The sequence below is a fragment of the Colobus angolensis genome, unplaced genomic scaffold (assembly GCF_000951035.1).
Source record: "Colobus angolensis palliatus isolate OR3802 unplaced genomic scaffold, Cang.pa_1.0 Scaffold256, whole genome shotgun sequence".
NCBI lineage: Eukaryota > Metazoa > Chordata > Mammalia > Primates > Cercopithecidae > Colobus > Colobus angolensis.
This window is the reverse complement of record NW_012115777.1, coordinates 4,356,863-4,377,549: the sequence shown is the minus strand read 5'-3', so window position 1 is coordinate 4,377,549 and position 20,687 is coordinate 4,356,863. Positions and strand designations below refer to the sequence as shown.

The following is a 20,687-nucleotide window of genomic DNA, read 5'->3' as shown; positions in this document are numbered from 1 at the left end:
CCAAGGGAGGTGCAGATCACTTGAGGTCAGGAGTTTGAGACCAGCCTGGCCCACATAGTGAAACCCTGTCTCTACTAAAAATACAAAAATTAGCTGGGCATGGTGGCACACATCTGTAGTCCCAGCTACTCGGGAGGCCGAGGCAGGATGATCATTTGAACCCAGGAGGCAGAGGTTGCAGTGAGCTGAGATTGTGCCACTACATTCCAACCTGGGCGACATAGTAAGACTCTGTCTCAAAAAAAAAAAAAAAAATCAAAGTCATGTCGTGCCTGTCTTCCCTGTGCTTCGAACCTTGCATGGCTTCCATTTTACTGATAGTAAAATTCAGAGTATTGACTGAAGTTTACACAGCCCTTCATGATCAGTTTCCACTCCTCTTACCTACAATCTCCTCCTCTGTTTCTTTCCCCTTACTCCATTCTACCCATGTGGCCTGCTTGCTGCTTCTTGAACCTACCAGGTACCTATGCCTAAGGGTCTTGGCTTTAGCTCTCTGCCTGGAGCAGTCTTCCCAATGGCATCCTCTGGGTTCACTCCATCTCTTCAAGTCTTTGCTCAACTCTTTGCCCGCCCTGCCCCATCTAATTCTGCAATTTAGCGCCCACCACTGTATTCCTGATCCCCCTTAATTGGCTCTGCTTTTTTCCTTCTTCCTCATTGCTTATCATTTCTTAACATACTTTATGATTTACTTATTTATTATATTTATTTTTTATTGTTAGCATCCCCAAATTAAATGTAAACTACACAAGGTCGGGGTCTCTCTTTTGTTCAAGTGCCTAGAACAGTGGTTCCCCAATCTTTTTGGCACCAGGGACCAGTTTCATGGAAGACAATTTTTCCGCAGACATGGTGTGGGGAATGGTTTTGGGATGAAACTTCCACCTCACATCATGAGGTGTGTGTTAGATTTTCATAAAGAGCACAACCTAGGTTCCTTGCATGTGCAGTTCACAATAGGGCTCATGCTCCTATGAGAATCTAATGCCATCACTGATTTGACAGAAGTGGGAGCTCAGGCGGTAATGCTCACTCACCAGCCACTCACCCCGTGCTGTGCGGCCCAGTTCCTAATTGGCCATGGACGGGTACCAGTCCATGGCCCGGGGGTTGGGGACCGGTGGTCTAGAATAGCATCTGGTATTTAGTAAGTACCTAGACCATATTATTGAATTAAGAAGTAAGCAAATGAATGTTTTTGGTGCATATTTCATCATCCAGACCTTTATCATTCATCTGTGAAACGTATCCCTGGCCAGTCCATTTGGTCAACTCCTCATTTATTCTTTGGGTACCTGTTGCTATCTAATTTGATCATCTTATATGCAAATAATATCAAAACTCCTTTTTTGTTTTAACTTGAGAAAAATTATTACAAGATTCACCTATGCGGTTAAACATTTTTCTTTTTATAATTCAGCTCAGTAGGGCTTCAAGATAGCCCCCGAGCCAATCTTTCTTTTAAGTCAATGAAGGCCCAAACTTTCTGACACATTTGCTATTCTTACCCTCAGCATACTGTTAATAACATGAGTTCCTTCTGCTGATAAATTTGTGGCTCTCCCACTTTAACTTAAGCCCTTATTTATTCTGTCTAGACATGGATAACTAGTTACTATAGATCTCTTCCCCAGAAGCCCTTCATGGAGCTGAAGAAAGTAAAGCTAACCTTCAGCATTTTGGTCTTATCAATGAATCTGCTCCAATATCATTAACTTTCACCAGGGGACATACTTTTAATTTTGAAACCTGTAACTTTAGTAAGTAAACTTCAAAACATGGCATGCAAATGTATACTACAACAGTTTAGTGAATGAAACAATTTAGTAAAGCTCAAATTTAAAGTGGTGAGCAAGGATTACCTTTATAAGGAAACCGTAATATAACTTGGTTTAAAGAGTTTTGCTTGGTTAAAGGAGTAAAATTTTCATGACAGAAGGAGAAATCCCATTAAGATACAACTTCAAAACAATCTGAAAGCTTGGGAAGATAAGTTAATATGTTGCCTGAAAAACTATATAAATATATAGTAATACCCAAATTTAGTTGATGAATTGGTAGAAAGATGTTTAACTAGACCTGACGAGGAGTTAGAAGAAGAGGATTAGGCAGATTCAAGCACAGTATGCTTCAAGACGTGTGTGTGTGTGTGTGTGTGTGTGTGTGTGTGTGTATGTGTGTGTGTCTGCTAATGAAGAAAACAAGAAAGCATGAGGCTTGAGACCTCAGAACTTTGTATGCAAATACGGCTACAGCTCACACCATGAAGAACTGAAAGCAGTCCTTTATTAAAAGAAGGAAGGTTTACACCTGAATGGACTAAGAGTTAAATGTGGTGTGGGGAGTAAGACACAATGTTTTTCTTAAGAAGGCAATTAATACCTTCTCTATAATAAGGAGTAATCAATTGTTAAGGTAATCTGAAATGTCTCTGAAACCTCAGAACCAGAACAGGTAAAATTGGGTGAATGTCTAGCACAAGAATAAGTGAGTAAACATTTTCCATTTGTTTTAGTCTGTTTGTGCTGCTCTAACAGAATACTTAAGATTGGGTAATTTATAAAGAGTTGAAATTTGTTTCTCACAGTTCTGAAGGCTGGGAAGTCCAAGATCAAGGTATCAGCATCTTCTGCAGGCCTTATTGCTGTGTCGTCACATGGCAGAAGGCAAAACGGCAAGTGAGAACAGAAAGAGTAAGGTAGTTAGCTAGCTGAATGCATCCTTATTCACCTCTTAAAGGCCCCACCTCTTAATATTGCCACATTGGCAACAACTGAATTTTAGAGAGAATTAAGTTTCAACATGAATTTTGGAGGAGATAAAGACATTCAAACCATGGGTTTATAATTCTTTAAATACTGATATGTTATCTCTTATATAATTTAGATTAATAAATCAATTACATTTTGTCTAGTATTCAACAAATTAAAATTATTAGTGAACTCCACTGTGCTAAACACCGAGGCCACCAAGGTGAACAAAAGCAGTCCCTGCTCTCAAGAAGCTTAGAGGACAGAGGAATGTTCAGTCATAGTACATATCATTTGAGTGTTTATCTTAATAAAGAAATTAAAATCAGAAGTAGATGGCCTGTAAATTAATGTAGTTATCTTAATTCTCAGGTCTGTGCAAAGCCCAGTAAGCAGATCACTCAACTGAAAGTCATAGCAGCATCACATACCACTGATAATCACCTGAACTGCAGACAGAGTGACTAAAGAGACTAAAAAGAATTGATCATTCTTGAGAGCAGTGTTTCTCAAAGCATGCTTCAGAGACCAAACTGCATATGAATCATGGCACAAGCTTGTTTAAAATGGATTCTCAGGATCCTTCCCAAGAACTTATGATGTCATATTTACAGTGTTAGGCGCTAGAGTCTTTGTTTTAAAGAATCTCACCAGGTGATTCTTAGTCTGTTTCAGCATCATGCTGTTTGGGTCTAACACAGAATGACTTTCACACATCTAAACCTATGACACAATCCCAGCACTTTGGGAGGCCGAAGTGGAAGGATTGCTTGAGGCCCTGTTTTCTAGGCTGCAGTGAGCTATGATCACGTCACTGTATTCCAGCCTAGGTGACAGAGTCAGACTCTTTCTCTAAACAAATAAACCTGTGACGTGATGACAGACATCAAAATATCCTAAATTTATATTGGCTTATATTCCAGTGACACTCTTATTATTGATTTATTTAGTTCATTGTCAAATATAAGCCAGCCCTTTTCTATATTGCATTTGTATTCTTGGTTGAATTTTCTTTTCCTTCTAGTTATAGCATTTTATATTTGTAGCTATTAAATTTTACCCTGTTTTTGTAAAAGCATTAAAAAACCTGGTCAAAGTTATTTTGAATTTACCTCTTTTCTCTGCAGTATTAACAGTGCCATGTGATTAGAACCAGTCACACATTTACTGAACCCATGTCTGTAAAGATAACGACAAGCAAACCTCCTCTCAATCCTCCTCTTGAGACTGATTTCTGCTCTACCTATTAATGACTCTCAGCCATGAATAACATTGGCCTTAGCTTGTAGGACAGTCTCATAAAGAGAAATGACTATTTTCTTTGTATGTAGTATATTGTTTGGTTTATGCAAACATCTCATTTAAAAAATGCTTAGAGCATAAGGGGTGGGATATAAAGAAGAATTTTTGAACTAGTATTTTTATTTGAAAATTTCTGAACTTCTAGTTGGAATAAGAACAGGGAGTGTACCTTTTTCGTACCTTAAAATTAAGAAATAATTTAGGAAAATTCTGGCCGATGATATGAGCCACCTGCAAGGCGAGGGTCTCAAATTCGATCTATACAGAGCTGGAGAAAGTGTTTTCCTCTTTATAAGGAGTTCACTGCCCTTTCTGGTTCAAGTCCTCTGGCCATCAGAACTTCTGGTAAAATCTAAGCCTTCCAGATTTTAAGATTGGTAGCTGTGAAGCTGATATTTTAATTATTAAGGGACTATGCAAAATTTTAACTGCTGCTGCTTTGTTCTGTGCGTCCTAATTGAATATTTTCAATTTTGCACTTATGGCCTGGAGCAATTTAATCATCCAGAATACAATTTAATACATTGAAAAAATATTACAAATGTTCAGTAATGAGTGGGACTAATTGCTATTGTGCCTCACACAGTGGCATGCAACCAATAGATGCTTAACAAATACTAATTTGTGATTGTGACAGGTAGCCCTAGAGGCAGGGAACATGAAATTTTGAGTTAGTTTTCCTTTTCTCTAGTCACCTTCCAATCAGAGATAAGGCACTTTTATACATTAGCTTCACAGTCCACAAAAGGAAATAACTTTTGTCATCATTATCAACCTAGGATAGAGAAAGAAATACAGAGGAATTAACTTAATAATTGTCTTTGTGTTTGAAGGTGGCAGCTGGCCAGGTGTTCTCAGGCTCAGATGAAGAATTAGAATGAAATGTGTTTAAATGGAAAAGACTGAGTTTGGATGAAGAAATTCTGGAGAGCCCCTTCTGAACAGCTTTTAACTAGGCTCTTGCTTCAGATGGCCATGACAGAAGGTTAGACCAGATCAGCTCTTGTACAGCCCTGTCACTCTAAGTTGACTTTAAGAATATGGTTACTGCAAACACCACATGCTCTCACTCCTAAGTGAGAGATGATCAATGAGAACACATGGACACAGAGAGGGGAACATCACACACCGGGGCCTGTCAGGGGTTGGGGGCTAGTGGGGAGGGATACCATCAGGACAAATACCTAATGTAGATGACGGTTGATGGGTGCAGCAAACCACCATGGCACATGTATATGTAACAAACCTGCATGTTCTGCACATGTACCCCAGAACTTAAAGTATAATAGTAATAATAACAATAATAAAATAACATGGTTACTGGCCAAAGATAATGAACAGCAAGAGTAGTTCTTTTGCATAGTCCCTTAATAATTATGTAGTCTAGTGATCAAAACACTATATAAATGCCTGAACTCAGAAATGTAGCAACTAAGAGATAAGGTTGAAAGGAACCATCAAAATTACCAGCTAAAAAACTGGCTGATTGTACATTGAGAGCCATAGACTGCTCATGACCTTTGACCCAGAGCAGGGATCAGCAAACTGCCAGCTTCTGCCCTGCTGCCTATTTTTACATCTCTAAGAGTGGCTTTTATGTTTTTAAATGGTTGAAATAAAATGAAAACAAGTTATATTTCATGACACATTGGAAACTAAATAAATTCAAATTTCATTGCACATATACCAAGTTTTATTGGAACATAGACACGCCTGTTCATTTATGTACTGTTTGTGACTGCTTTCATAATCCATCAGCAAAGCTGAGTAACTGAGACAGAGATCATATAGCCTGCAAAGCCAAAAGTATTTACTCTCTGCCCCTTTATAGGAAAAGTTTGCTGTCTCTGATCTGGAGACTCTAACCCAAGGAAGTGGCTCATTAACTGTGGAATAAGCAGTATGGAGAAAGATTGTCAATGTAGTGTTATCTATTATGGAAGAATTAGGTATATAGATATTATTGAATCAGTTTTGGACTACACACTCAATGGGGCAATAAAACAGAAGGCAATGACTATCTACAATACTGAAACATAAAATAGGTATGTTAATTAAAATGGAAAAATAGAGCACCAACCTGTGTCACTGTATGATGATAGCCTTTAATTAGTCAATTAATTCAGTTATGCAACAAACATTGAGAACTAGAATATTATTGAGGCATACACCATATATGTTAGAGTTTTAAAAACCCTAGAAAGTGTTTATAGTGATTGCTTAAAAGTCATATATTTTGTTGATTTTTTTATCTCAATTTTTTTTTTCCTCTATGATGTTTATGCTACCTACATATTAAAAACCTTATGAACAAAGATTGGAAAAAGCAGCAGAGTGTATAAAAGGACAATAAGCAGCTCTCTGTAAGACTGAAACTGTCTGGTGAGGTTTGCGGAGGGTCCCTGACACTGAGGATAGCAGCTGGTTCTGCTCCAGTAATTTCTGTCTCCTCCTTTATGACGTTTATCTTTATAAAAGAGAAGAGCAGGCTTCCCTTTACAATCTCTCCTGCTTCCTTCCCCGACCAACCCAGGGAGCCAGCAGGCATGAAAAACTTTCCCTCCATTCAATAAATATAAACAAGCTTATTTACCGTCATTTTACCATCTGACCAGACCGCAACTGTCTCTCTCTCTCTCTCTCTCCCTGAAGAGATTTAAATGGTATTCCATGTCCTTCATGTGACTTAGTAACTCACACCTGAGCAAGGTTGAAGTGGGAGGTTTTCTGAAGTAGAATTGGTTCTACAGCCTAGATACTGAACACCCTGTTCCTCCCCAGTCAGGAAAATGCCATCTGTTACATTACGTCGCAGTCTTTAAAATAAAAGTACAGCCACTCATTAACTTTGCTTTTGAATATTTTAAGACATAGAAGGATGAAATTAATAACAAGGGCAGCTGGGCATGGTGGCTTACAACTGTAATCCCAGCATTTTGGGAGGCTGAGGTGGAAGGACAACTTGAGTCTAGTAGTTTGAGACCAGCCTGGGCAATGTGGTGAAACCCCATCTCTACAAAAAATACACAATTAACAGGATGTGGTGGCACAGGCTTGCAGTCCCACCTACTCGAGAGGGTGAGGTGGGAGGGTCGCTTGAGCCAGGGAGCTTGAGTCTGCAGTGAGCTGTGATCGCACCACTGCACCCCAGCCTGGGCAACAGAGTGAGACCCTGTCCCCACCTACTCCCCCAAAACAGGAATAACAAGGGCAACATATTTGTAAGATTACATATGTGATTGGCACAGATACTAAAGGGAAGGGCACTAAGAAATTGTTACGCACATAGGGCATCCAAGGAAAGATGAAGAAAGGAAGTTTAAAAAATGCTAAAATGATCAAATGGGCAATCCACCCCGCCCAGTGTTTGGAGGCTGCGAGGCAGAGATAACCCCCGGTTGGGGATGGGGGTGGGGCAAGCGTGCAAGCATCAACTGTTGCTCCGTATGAATACAGTTTCATTGACTTTACAGACATCCTCTCACTTTACTTCTGGATACAGTTAGGCTGTTCAGAGACAACTGTGGGGATTAAAGAACTTAATTAAATCTAATAAATACTTATTGAGTACCAACAATAGTGGGGTCAAGAAATAATGGAAGACACTGTTGCATTCTGGGCAGCAGGAAGAAGGTTTTGTGGAGGGGATGGGTCATAATGCCACCATGACTGTGATTCAGATAGGAGATGGTGACAGCAGAGAAGAGGGCCAAGAGGAAAACACGAGACCCATTTCAAAGGAAAAATCCATATGACTTAGTGATTGGTTAGATGGAGGGCATTATTAGACATTCCCTGGGGGCAGAGTCTGTGCCCTTGACATGCCACAATGGTTAATGTGGTACCTACCATGTTTGTAGCCAATGTGCTTTGAATGAAATTGAGTTGAAGGTGATTGTTATGCTGGGAGAAATGTGGTACCATTAACAAGATTACAAGGTAAAGAAATAATGCTAGTGATGTTTTTTTATCTTTTAAAAGAAAGATTATGGGCCTCATTTTGAAAAAAAAACAACTTAAGGTAATGATGGTCATTCCAACATCAAGTATCTAGCTAGCTGACTGGAATACTGGGGGAGTGCTTGAAGAGCATTCCTATATTCATTGAGTATTTCTCTATTTCTTTAGTTTTGAAACTCCCAAAGAATTGATTCTGCTTTCTACTAACCTTTTTTTTTTTTTTTTTTGCTTTGTCTTTGCTTCACTCTTTCAAAAGCAATTGGAAGGCTCTCAGTTAATATGCAAATTGATGTTGTCCATACAAATTGCCTGAATTTGGAGTAACGACAGCCACTCATAATGGGGGATATTTTTGAAATATCCTAATGAGATTGTCTCTGTTGTATTTTCTTTATTTTTCCAGAAGCACTCATTTGCCTTGCGAAGATTTAGGAACATTATAGAAGGAATACAAAGGGATAGGAGGCTTAGTATTTAGCCTCTGATATCAAAATAGGATTTTCAAACAGACAATAGTCATGTAAGCCAGATTTTGCTGAGAAAGAGTTTTCTAAATCTCTTTACCATTAGCTACCAAGACTAAGCTAGGAGGATTCAAATCATAGATTTTTTCTTTTCTTAGTGCAGAGAGTATAGCTCCTCCTCTTAGGACAGCCAGGCTATGGGGGTGGCTAATGAAGGAGAGAAGAGGATATGACATAGAGGAAGGAGTAGGTCTAAGTCTGGCCCTGCTGATCCAAGGAAAGGAAGACAAGGAGTTTGAGGAGGTCAAATATCAAAGTTCTAACCCCTCTTTCCTGTGTTAAGTTTGAAAATTCAGCAAGTAAGATTTTAGAAATATTTAGGTGGTTATGTGGAAGCGGAAAGACATTGGACTCATGTCTTCCTTTTCTGAGGGTTGCAGAGCAGGCTGTGGACCCTAGAAAATGCTCTAGCCTTAGAGCAACTGGTTCCTCCTACCATGAATTTGACCTTAAAGACCCAAATTCTCTATTGAGAGGTTCCAGAGGTGCAGAGAGAACTTGCAAAGAGCAAGTTCTGAGCACCAAAGATTCAAGCAAATATCATCTGAAGAGACAGTACAAAGGATTGGACAGGACTAAGCTCTGTAGATTACACAAAATATAACCCACTTGCCTCCCTACATTCCCCCAATTCTCAACAATACAGGGACTCATGAGGAAATCTGAAAAGCTATAGTGAAATTAAAAAGCTGCATTTCTTTGTGCACCTAAGTTTATACAATGTGACTGAATATTCTCAGTACCATACAAAGTTAAAATTAGGAATTAAATGAGGATTGACTACAACAAATTATTCTGTTTCTCAGTGTAACTCTAGATCTAGAATAAAGCGGAACTAAGAAACTTGTCTTCGGACATATGGCATTAATTCCTGTGGCTCTAAGTAAGAACTGTCCTAAGCCCTTAATAGACCATTTTCCTCCAATGACATTAAAGCAGACTTCGTAATATAGTGCTATTTTAAGAGTCTTCATGTATTTTCTGAGATCCAAACAATTGGATTGATTGCCACTATTGAAATCCTTTCAAGTAAGAAAGCATTATAAAGAAAATCTGTACAAACATCCTTGAATTATATGCTTCACCTCTTGTTCTTTAATCATCTATTGTCATTACTCTAATTTTTCCCTGTGGTCTATGATTTGCTAATTCTAAGTAAGCTAGAAGAAATTTGCTTTAATTCAGAATCTGATACTTTGTGTTTTGGAAATCATTGAATAAATACTTACCGAGCAAGTTCTTCTTCCCGGTTAGGTATTTGTCTCCCCATCCGTAACCCTGTTTAGCAGTCAGATTGGGGAGATTGAGAGGAACAGCTTTGCCCATTCAATAATGCAAGTAATAATAAATGTTAGTGTTCATCATTTGTCAAGCATTGTATGTAATTATAATTACTTTATATAAATTATCACATTTTGCCACATAGTAACTCTACAAATAGGGGTTGTTTTTATCCTTATTTTATGAATGAGAAAACTGAGACTTAGAGAGATTAAGTAAATTGGTAAAAAATCATACAGTTAGTAAGTGATAGTGATGAGATTCAAACCCTTCCCTTTAACATGGTTCTTTGCCTCCTTCTGTTATTTTGGGATGATATTGTCGGCTCTTCTTCATGTCCTCCAGAATACAGAGGTCACTTTTAGCCTGAGTTTAGGCCTAGAAAGTAAGGTTGAATCAGAAGCAGAGGTGGGTTACTCAATAAGTGAGTATGTATGTAAATAAATGTGTGTGTATACATTTTTGAATTTGCCATTGTAATAGCCATAACACTCCTGACATTTTCCTAATAGTTTCGATTTATTAATTTTTAGTTATCTCAAACTTCATCAGGCAGCCGTGCTGTTGAAAAGCCATTCTCAAACAATGGTTGGTGACCCCCGGAGGTCCCTGAGACCCTTCTAGGGGGTTTACAAAGGCAAAACTATATTCTTAATAATACTAAAAATTGTTTTCCCTTTTTAATATGTACAGTGGAATTTTTCCCGAGGCTGCTTGATATGTTCTGCTAAACACAATGAATACTGAAGGGGTTATGAGAATCTAGCTATCTTCTAATCAATCTAGAGATTTACAAATATTTAAAATAATGCCCCTGTTTTCACTATTTTTTTTTTTTGTCAAAGAACTATAGTTATTTTTCATCAAAGTATTTATGTGGGTTTATAATTTTGTTTTTAAATGAATTAATAAATAAATATTTTACAAGATCTCAGTTTTAACTTTTAATACAATAAGTATCAATGGATATAATTCACATAAACCAAATATCTTTGAGCTCCTTAGTAATTCTTAAGAGCATAAAGAGTTCCTAAAACCTAACTTTTTGGGACTGCTGGACTAGAGAAAGGAATCCTGGAATTGGCATCGGAAGACTCCAGCCAAGGCTTCACCTCTACCACTTGTCACCTCTGTGATGTGGGGGAAGCCATCTAAACATGCCAACCTTAATTTTCTCACTGATAGCAGTGACAGGATAGCACCTACCTGCCTCCTAGGTGTAGACCAAATGCAATAATGTATCCAAAGTCACCCCATTCATGAGAGTCTCTTATAATTTCATTTTTTTATTATTATTTTTTTTTTTGAGACAGGAGTCTCACTATTGTTGCTCAGGCTGGTATTGAACTCCTGACTTCAAACAATCCTCCCGCCTCAGCCCCTTGAATGGGCATAATATTTGATGGGTAATAGATTCCACTTATTCAGTGTGAAGTATACATTCACCTTAGAATTTTTTAAATGTGTGTTTTACACATTTAAATGGTAAAAATGTTGAATATTCCAGAAGGACTTTTTGTGGAAAAGTCTCCTAGCCTTTACCCCATCACTCCCGCTCCCTGGAGGTAAATATCCACCCTTGCCCACTGCTGTTTTCAGTTCCTTAGGTAGTTACCATCACAATTCTGCATAATAGGCTAATTCCTCTATTTCTTGATGAACATTTTTAGACTGTGTCTGACAAGTCCCTGATGTGAAAGATGAGGATATAACTCATTTGTATTATATCATCTCCTATTAGATGCTAATCTATGATTTTTAACAGAAATAAAGTAATTTTCAATAAATGACATTTGCATTGCTGTGACATTGTAAATAATGTGGCCTACATGTTCTTCTCTATAGGCTCAAAGCCAAGATTAATCTTTGTGCCACTTGGAGAGGGTTTCCAGCATAAAATACAAATGTGTTTTCAGAATATCCCCAAAAACAGTTGTTTTTAATCATTCTGTTACATAGAATCCACTTTCTCTTTTTTTTTTTTTTTTTTTGAAACGGAGTCTTGCTCTTGCTCTGTCGCCAGGATGGAGTGCAGTGGCACAATTATAATCCACTTTCTTTACAGATCTCTCTGTCTCTCTCCCCCTCTCTGTCTGTGTTTCCCCATGAATCATGTATCTATTGTTCCAATCTTCTATGTGGATTAGCTTCCAATTTTTGTTTTATGGATACCACATCTTTATCAACAGTCCTGAGGATAGTAATGAAAAATTTTTAACTAGCTCTCTTCTGTTTGCTGAATTCTCCGCATTCCCTTTAAGAGCTGTTCGTTTTGATCCTTCTGTTTTGTGTTGTTGATTTGACTTACACGTTTCATGATCCTTCACTGCCTGTTCATACTTAGACAGAGGACAAGATATAATGACTGACGGGCTTCTGGGTGATTTCCAACTTCCAGAACTGGGAAACTTTGCTCAGGGGTGTGAACTGCCATTCTAGGAGTGTCTGTGTATTTCCTTTCTTTAGAAAAGAGCGTGGGGACAAATGTCAGGGCGGCCTGTAAGGGTGTTGTTCTGCATTTAAGGGTGGAAGTAGGGGTGATGGGTGCAACTGTTCTCTAAATAGATCTTTAATGAGGTCCCCAGGTTTCAGGTTCACCTTGGAACTTTGCCCTCTGTAACTACAGATTCGGCCTCTCCTGGGAACCCTGGTGCATCCCAACTCTGGACCCTTTCTTTTTGGGGATATCCAGGGCCTCTTCTGCTAACATGCTCTTTTTCTTTTTTCGGTGTTCAGATACTTGCTGATCTCTTTCATATGCTGATATCGTCTTCACTTTCTCCTTACTCTTACAGGTTTCTTCTTTTTTCTCTTCCTGTTTTACTACTTTATGGCCATTTCCATAGGGTCTTAGGAAGGAAGGTAGGCAAATACTTATGTTCAATCATTATCTTTTATAAGAAGCCTGTGGTATTTATCTTAGAAAGCTATTTTAATCATTGATTGACAAGCCATTATCTTCAAATTTTATATTTCAAGGAATTTGGAAACTAAATCCCAATACATTAAAATGTATTGCCCTTACCACTTTTCTTATTTCTTTTTGTGTATTATGTCGACTGTGGCTTATTTATGTGGACGATTAAACTTAAATAGTGTCTTCAAGGATGAATGAAGCAATGAAGATTTATTTAAGCAATACCATAAAACTACTAGACAAGGAAAAATTCATGTGCAGCCATCTCTGAAACTCAAAGAAATATGTGATACATGAGATTTCTATATTAAGTTTATAAATTTTTTAAGTGAACCATCCTACGACACGGAAGGCAAGCTCCCCTGGCTAAAAGCATCCCAGGGAGGAAATGGCCAGGGTTTCACTGGTCACCAAGAAGATAAATACACCCTGCTTAAACCCAGTAAAGGTGAAAAAAATCAGGAAACTTCTCTGCGGTAGCCATGAGAAATGTTAGGCATTATTTGAAGGTCAAACTCACACTTTCAAGGCGTTATCACTAACTTATACACCCCTGATCTCTAAATACTACCTTGGTTAAATATTGATCATGCTTCAAGCTCCACTTAAACTGCAAATACTGACCACATCTACCTATTTTTCTCATTGACATCTTTATTGAGGTATGATTGACATATAATATACTGTACATATTTAAAGTGTATAGTTTGATAAGTTTTCCCATCACCTTCTAAAATTTTCTTGTGTCCCTTAGTAATCCCTCCCTCCCCCATCTCCTTATCCCCCTACCGTTTATTTATTTATTTATTTATTTATTTATTTATTTATTTCTGAGACAGAATCTCCCTCTATTGCCCAGGCTGGAGTGCAGTGGCGAAATCCTGGCTCACTGCAACCTCCACCTCCCAGGTTCAAGTGATTCTCCTGCCTCAACCTCCCAAGTAGCCGGGACTACAGGCACATGCCACCACACCCTGCTCATTTTTGTACTTTTAGTAGGAATGGGGTTTCACCATGTTGGCCAGGCTGGTTTCGAACTCCTGACCTCAGGTGATCCACCCACCTCAGCCTCCCAAAGTGCTGGGATAACAGGCATGAGCCACCATGCCTGGCCTCCTCCTACCATTTCTAGGAAACAATTGATCTACTTTCTGCCACTACAGATTAGTTTGCATTTTCTAGGATTTTATACAAATGGACTCATTGTATGTATTTTTTTTTTTGGTCTGGCTTTTTTCTCTCGAATGATTATTTTGCAATCCAGCCATGGGTTTATTTCCATGTTAGGAATATTACAAATCAAGTTGCTATGAACATTTGCCTACAAATCTTCATTTGTGGGTATAGGCTTTTACTTATCCTGGGCGAGGTCATATGATAGATGTCTTTAACTTCTTAAGAAATTACCAAACTCTTTTCCGAAGTGGGTGTAGGATTTTGTGTGCCTACCAGCAGCCTGTGACAACTGCAGTTTCTCTACATCCTCACTAACACTTGAAATGCCCATTCTTTTCAATTTTAGCTATTCTCATACCTGTGAAGTGACACCTCATTGTGATTTAATTTGCATTTTCCTAATGACCAATGATACCGCACATTTTCTCAGGTGTTTATTTGCCATATATATTCTCTTGTGAAGTGTCCGTCCAAATCTTTTCCATTTTTTATTGGATTATTTGTGTTCTGATGACTGAGTTGGAGAGTTCTTTATATATTCTGGATACAAGTCCTTTATCAATATGTGATTTGTAAATGTTTTCTCCCAGTCTATAGCTCACCATTTTATTCTCTTGCCATGTAGCTAATTTTATTTTTTTGTGATTTTATGAGAATATTTATGTTTTAAACAATGATAATAGTCATATTTATAATTAGCATATCCAGGAATCTGTTTGTTTTAGAGAGCTATACAGAAAAGCTGAGGCGATGCCAAAATTTTAGCTCAATAAACCAACACTTGAAAAAAGCAGGTCACTTCAGCTGTGAGATATGAATCTATAATGGGAAATACAATTCTATGAAATCCACAGAGCTTACTTGTTAAATTTAAAAATTACACGAACTATAATTTTAATGGGCTTAAAAAGCAAATTCAATTCTGAGTATAAAAAAAATTATTTTGAGGGATTTTTTTGTTTGTTTGTTTTGAGACAGAGTTTTGCTCTGTCATCCAGACTGGAGCACAGTAGCATGATCTTGGCTTACTGCAGCATCTGCCTCCAAGGTGCAAGCGATTCTCCTGCCTCAGCCTCCCATGTAGCCAATACTACAGGCATATGCCATCACGCCTGGCTAATTTTTGTAATTTTAGTAGAGATGGGGTTTCGCCATTTTGGCCAGGCTGGTCTCAAACCCCTGAACTCGTGCGATCTGCCTACCTTGGCCTCCCAAAGTGCTGGGATTACAGGTGTGAGCCACAGCCTCTGGCCAAATCTGAGTTTCTTAAATTGCAAAAAATATTTCAAATGTAGTATTTCTTCTAGCTCTCTCAGTTTCTCTGTCTCTCTCTCTTCATGTAGATATTTTAGCCTAAATTATTCCAATGAAATAATTTATTCAGCCTCTCTATCTTTCAACCTTTTATAGATAGAAGACTCACAATCATTAGATTGCCCTAGAATATTTGATTATGTGAGTCACATTCAGTAATAATGAAAGGGAAGACTATGAGAGATGCCCCTACACCTTTTACAAGCCCCTCTAAATCCTTAAAGCAGTATCAAAATTCTGCTAAATTTACTTCTGGAGTGTACAGTTACAAACTGTAAATGAAGATGTTCAAACACTCTGTTAAAGCCAGCAATAAAGCCTAGACTTGCTTATGCCTTTTCTACAGTCAATGGGAGGCTGAGCGTCACTGCACAGCTCTACTCAGTAACTTCTTTATCAAAAATCTTCTCCCTTATTTCTTCTCTTCTCAAGTGCTTGCACCAATTAAACATATTCTTCCAAAAATAGTTGAGATGTGCATGGTCTAGATATTCTTGGGAAGTAGCAACTTTGTCCTCTAACATGGAAACACCGTCTCCCCCAGTTGCTGAAGTCAGATAGATACTTGGGCACAGTTTTCTTTCTTTCTCATTCCCAATTCTACCGCCCTGTTCAAGCCTCTGCTGGATGAGGACAGCAGCCTCCCTCTTGTTGTACCTGCCTCCGTTCTCTTCCTCCATCAGTCCATTATTCACACTGTTGCCAAGTGATATTTTCAAAATATAAATCAAACACATTACTTTCCTGCTCAAATATTTGCCATAGCTTTTTATTACCTTAAGAATAAAGTCCACATTTTTTAGTGGGACTTTGCAAGGTTTCCCTTGTTGGACTTTAGTCTTAAGGTAATAACAATAGGAGAAGAGAGGGAGATAGAAAGAAAAAAAGTTCAGAATACAAAATGAGCAAAGCTTAATGACTGAATGGATATAGGGTTGTGGTGAGGATCCAATGAGATGATTTAATTAGAAGGGATTTCTGAGACATAAAACACTATTTTAAGGCTACTATCATATTATTATTCCCACCTGTCTCTCAGTGAATCTCTGAGGATTACTGAATACCAGGAATTTCACTTTTAAGTGGTGTGTTATTCCAGCCTAGGCTCATGAAACCCTGGGACATGGGGCTGGTTGCTACATGGCTCTAGACACTCAGATAAATCTTGAACCCCTGGACACTTTCGTCTGCATCCCCAGTGCTTAGAGGTGTAACCTTGAACAGTCATGCTGCCCAGTGTTCAGTAAGTCAGGGTCATTCTGAGAGAGGAACTGTGAAGGTGGCGGAAGTTCCCTAGGCATCACACATGACTCAGACCCATTCTGCCCCACCTGTAGCTTCCCCTCCCATCAAGGAGCTCCTTGTTTTTTGCCTCCTCTTGTGGGACTTACTGTGAAGGGCTGTGGAAGCCTTTGAGGACCAGAAGTCTTGAGGCAATAGGTTCTAGTCATGAATCCTTTGAATGCAAGGAACAGAAATCCTAGAAACTGGGAACTAGAAAAATCAGCAGCTGGAGCTAGTCTGGAGATCCTAAGGGTCATATGGCCTGTCTCACATCCGCATCTGACAAGGTGCTCTGCTCTTCTGTGCCAGCAGGCTCTCTACTCACTCATCGTGCACCGGACCCTGCATGGCACCCTCCAGTTCCATATCTCTCATGTGTGTCATGACTGCTTATCTCCAACGTTCACTAACAACAGCCCTAGTTGTTCATTTCCAGTCCCATATATTCTAATATGAATGGTCCAAATTGTCATTTGAGTAAGACCCCCAAGTCTAAGCTCACTGACTGGCCTATCAGTCAGGTCACCCGGATTAGGTACTCACTAGTTACCCAATTACTTGAGGCCACAAAATACAAGGTCATGTGTTTTGATGCTCACTTAGTAGGCACTAGAGTGAGAATTCTTCAAGAAAGCAATGTGACTAGGGCAACAATAATTCACATCCCTAATAACTGAGAAGCAACAGAATGTAGCACTGAAAAGCGTAGACTCTGAAGCCAGACCACATTGTTCAGACTTGGCTTCACCAGGTAACCTTGGGTAAGTTACTTAACTTCTCTGTGTGCTTTGGTTTCCTCATCTGTTGAATGGAGATTATAATAGTACCCATATCATAGTGTTATTGTAAGGACTAAATGTGTGTGTGTGTGTGTGTGTGTGTGTGTAAGCCCTTCATGCTTGGTAAAAGATATATATAAGTGCTAGCAATCATTATAGGGATGGAAATCTGAAGCACAGAATAAGGCAAATTAAGAAGGGCTGTAGATGACTAGTTGTATAATATCTGCCTGGATAGAGGGTGAAATTCAGCTAAAGTAGAGAGGGGTGGGGAACAAAAGCAAAGACATGAACACAGTAAGAATGAATTCAGAATTCATCTATTGAAATTTGGGGGACAGAGATATGGGAGGGGTTAGGGACATAGGACAGCAAAAAGGAACAGAGTGGGTCTGGCTCAGGTACAGACATGTGCCTCAGCAGCACACACACAGGAAGCTTGGATATGCCCTTATGGTCACACCATCTTCCAAATGGGTCTTCAGCAACTCTGGCCCCTGGTCTGTTCCCCCAGCAAGAGCAGCTGGTCTAGGATAAAAACCTGAAAACTTCCTGAGGAGTTTAAAAATACTATATTCTCTTGAGATATGATGTTACTGTAGATATCCAGACTAGATTAATTCATTCAATCATTCACTTATAAAATAGTCATTTGGCACTCACCATGGGCCAGCTCTGTGCTGGAGGTACAGCAATAAACAGAGCTCAGAGTCCTACAGCTTACAGCATAGGAGGGAACATAATATCCCATGAAGGATGGACAATGGCAGGAAGACTTGCAAAGGAGAAGCAAAGTTGAAGCCCTGGGAAAGGGCTGCTGGAGCAGAGCTGACCTAGGCTGTGGGTCAATCAAGGTAGGCTTCCTGGAGGAAACTACAAAGGCTGAGTGGAGGAACGCTGGGAGGGGGAGAAGGGAGAAGAGCATCTCAGGCACAGAGAACTGTGTGCTCAAAGGCCTGACAGCAAGAAAGAGAGCAGTGCTTGAGGAACGAAAGGATCCTAGTGTGGATGCACAGGAGAAGGTGAGGGTGGAGGGGCCAGCAGGGCCATGCCAAGAGGCTGGTGCTTTTATACTCTGGGCAATGAGACTGAGTTTGTCACCTGCACACTGGATGACTGGATCTCACTCATACTGATGGATTTGCCCTCTCCTGTTTTGCTGGGGATGAGAGCCAGGCACTCTGAAGGGGAAGCAGGGGCCACGGTACCATCAGGGCAGAGGAGAATTCAAGAGCAAGGTGGGTCTGCATCAAGAGCAACTTCTTCGACTTCACAATTTTGCTTAGGGGCCTTGTATTCCTTAAACCACCACCAGGAAACCAAATCTCTGCATGGGGGTGTTTTCAGTTTTTCATGACTGCACACCATACAGCCTCAGAAATCCCGATTTTACTGTCCCGCCTTAGTTCCAAGTGCCTCCTAAGAGGCCCTAAAAAATGATGCCAGTGGACTATCTGAAAGTCATTAAAATGAAACAAACACAATTTCATGTTTCTCTTAGTTTCAGGCTACCTCTTGAAGGAGGCAATAGACCCAACTGGGTAGTTTTTCTACAACCCTCACACATACACATACACACACACATACACATACACACACACATACACATACGGTGTTGCAGTGTCTCTGATGATGTACATCACTTGGTAATTGAAACCCTCAAATGATTGGCTTTCAAATGATTGGCTTTGTTTTTAGCTAGGCTTTTTTTTTTTTTTTTTTTTTTTTGCAGTGCCGTAGTGAAATATTTACTTAGCCCGTTGTCTTTTTGTGTGAACAGGATACGGTTTGCCCTGGCTTGAGGATGTGCTCTGTGTTGTTTGCTCATGACACTGTTCCTCCAAGCGTTTCCTGCTCTTCCACAACCCATCTCAGAACCAGAGAACCAGCAGGACTAAGGATTGAGTTGAAAAAAGTTGATGAATTTATGTTTCTTCTTCTATCTCTACTTCTTCTCCTGGAGGTATGAACAAATAATGAAACTGCTAAGGAGAAAGGCCGCTTGAAAGAAGGAGGCTGCACAATTGGACCTTGCAAATTCAAAATCTAGATCATTAGCCACAAATCTGAGTTGGAGGTGCTGAATATTCATTCACACGACTGTGCTCATAGCAGCAGCGAGATTTTTTTGCTTGTCACAATGAACAGTGTCCTGACGCCTTGAGACGTTAGGTGCTTGTAGAACGTAGTCTGAGGCGACAACAAGGGAAGGAACTTGCCCTTCACCCCCAACACCACTCCAGAAAGCCCCACCGTCATGCAAAATTACATACACAATGTCATGCCACAAAATATAAACTAACCACTACATTTAAGAAGTTCGATTTCTCCCCCATAACTGTCCCCTGTGCTTTCTGAGCACATAGCGTATTTTTTCCTAATCTTAAAATTTAGCTTTAAAGTTCACTGTTAAATAACTAAGCAGGTTTTTAGTCAAGAGATACATGCTGAAGTTTAAGATACACAAAAACTTGAACAGTATTTGAGATCTTTTGCGAGGAATGAGCAAGCAATCAGATATTTGCCTTTTCATATTCTGTAGAATCATACAGCATCTTCTACATAGCTAGGGACTCAAGAATGTTGAAGCTCCAAGCTAAAGCATCTATCAAATGTTTACATAAGTAGAGGATATGGAGGGAAGCAAAAAAGTGGAGGGATATTCAGAGAGGTGACAACTCTGGAAAGGAAGAATAAAAAATTTTCAGGGAGGCAACAATTCCTACTGTCTGCCAGTCTGTCCAGGAGATTCACTGGGCTGGCCACTCTAGTTCTCCCCAGTTCGGTTGTGCTCCAGGGAAGACAGTGCTAGAGGACAAGAAGCAGGCTGGAAAGAAAGTAGAATGATTCCCTTAGACTGCATGGAATCTCAAACAAGTTTTACTTTTGTGCTATGTATACAAGAAGATCTATTTTCTTTCTCACTGAGGTTGTATCAGTAGATAAACCGTGATCTCTGTGGAAATCTTTTTCCTTATTTTTAAAGTTTACTACTCATTTTTTTTTTTTTTTGGTCCAAAGCAGCTGTTCTGAATAAAGTTACTCAATATAGTTGGAAAAACTGTCATTTGATCCACTTCTCTCTTTATCAGAATTCTGCGTTTTCTTCTCCTTGAACAGCAAAAGTACTATTATAAAACAAAATTATTATTTAGGAACAAAAATCAGTTAACTTTCTCATTGTTGAAGGGAGATTAGTCAACAATGGTAGCTGTTTTCCACCGTCTTATTTTTAAGAACGTGTAACATTATAGTTGTTTTCTCAGTGGTGGCTTAAAAAGGGAGCGTGGTAAGAACTCATTCTAAAACCACATTTCTTGGTGCTACAGATCAATTTACAAAAGGCAATTCTGTAGGCAATGTTATCTAAAAACATATGACTGTGAAAACAGACACC

General features: G+C 39.2%; 2 protein-coding genes across 3 annotated transcripts in view; one reads left to right on the top strand and one right to left on the bottom strand.

The window, feature by feature from the left end:
* Positions 1 to 16,895, bottom strand: part of LOC105515228 — a 52,985-nt gene extending 36,090 nt beyond the window's left edge. Inside the window, exons 1-3 of the mRNA XM_011947001.1 lie at positions 16,837 to 16,895; positions 12,483 to 12,669; positions 9,769 to 9,817 (exon numbers count right to left, since the gene is read on the bottom strand). Of these exons, the coding sequence (XP_011802391.1) occupies positions 9,769 to 9,817; positions 12,483 to 12,669; positions 16,837 to 16,895 (295 nt within the window). The remainder of the gene's footprint in view (positions 1 to 9,768; positions 9,818 to 12,482; positions 12,670 to 16,836) is intronic.
* The window catches only part of SSPN (sarcospan), a 111,866-nt gene that overhangs the window by 39,367 nt on the left and 51,812 nt on the right, over positions 1 to 20,687 (top strand). The gene's annotated exons all lie outside the window — the stretch shown is intronic.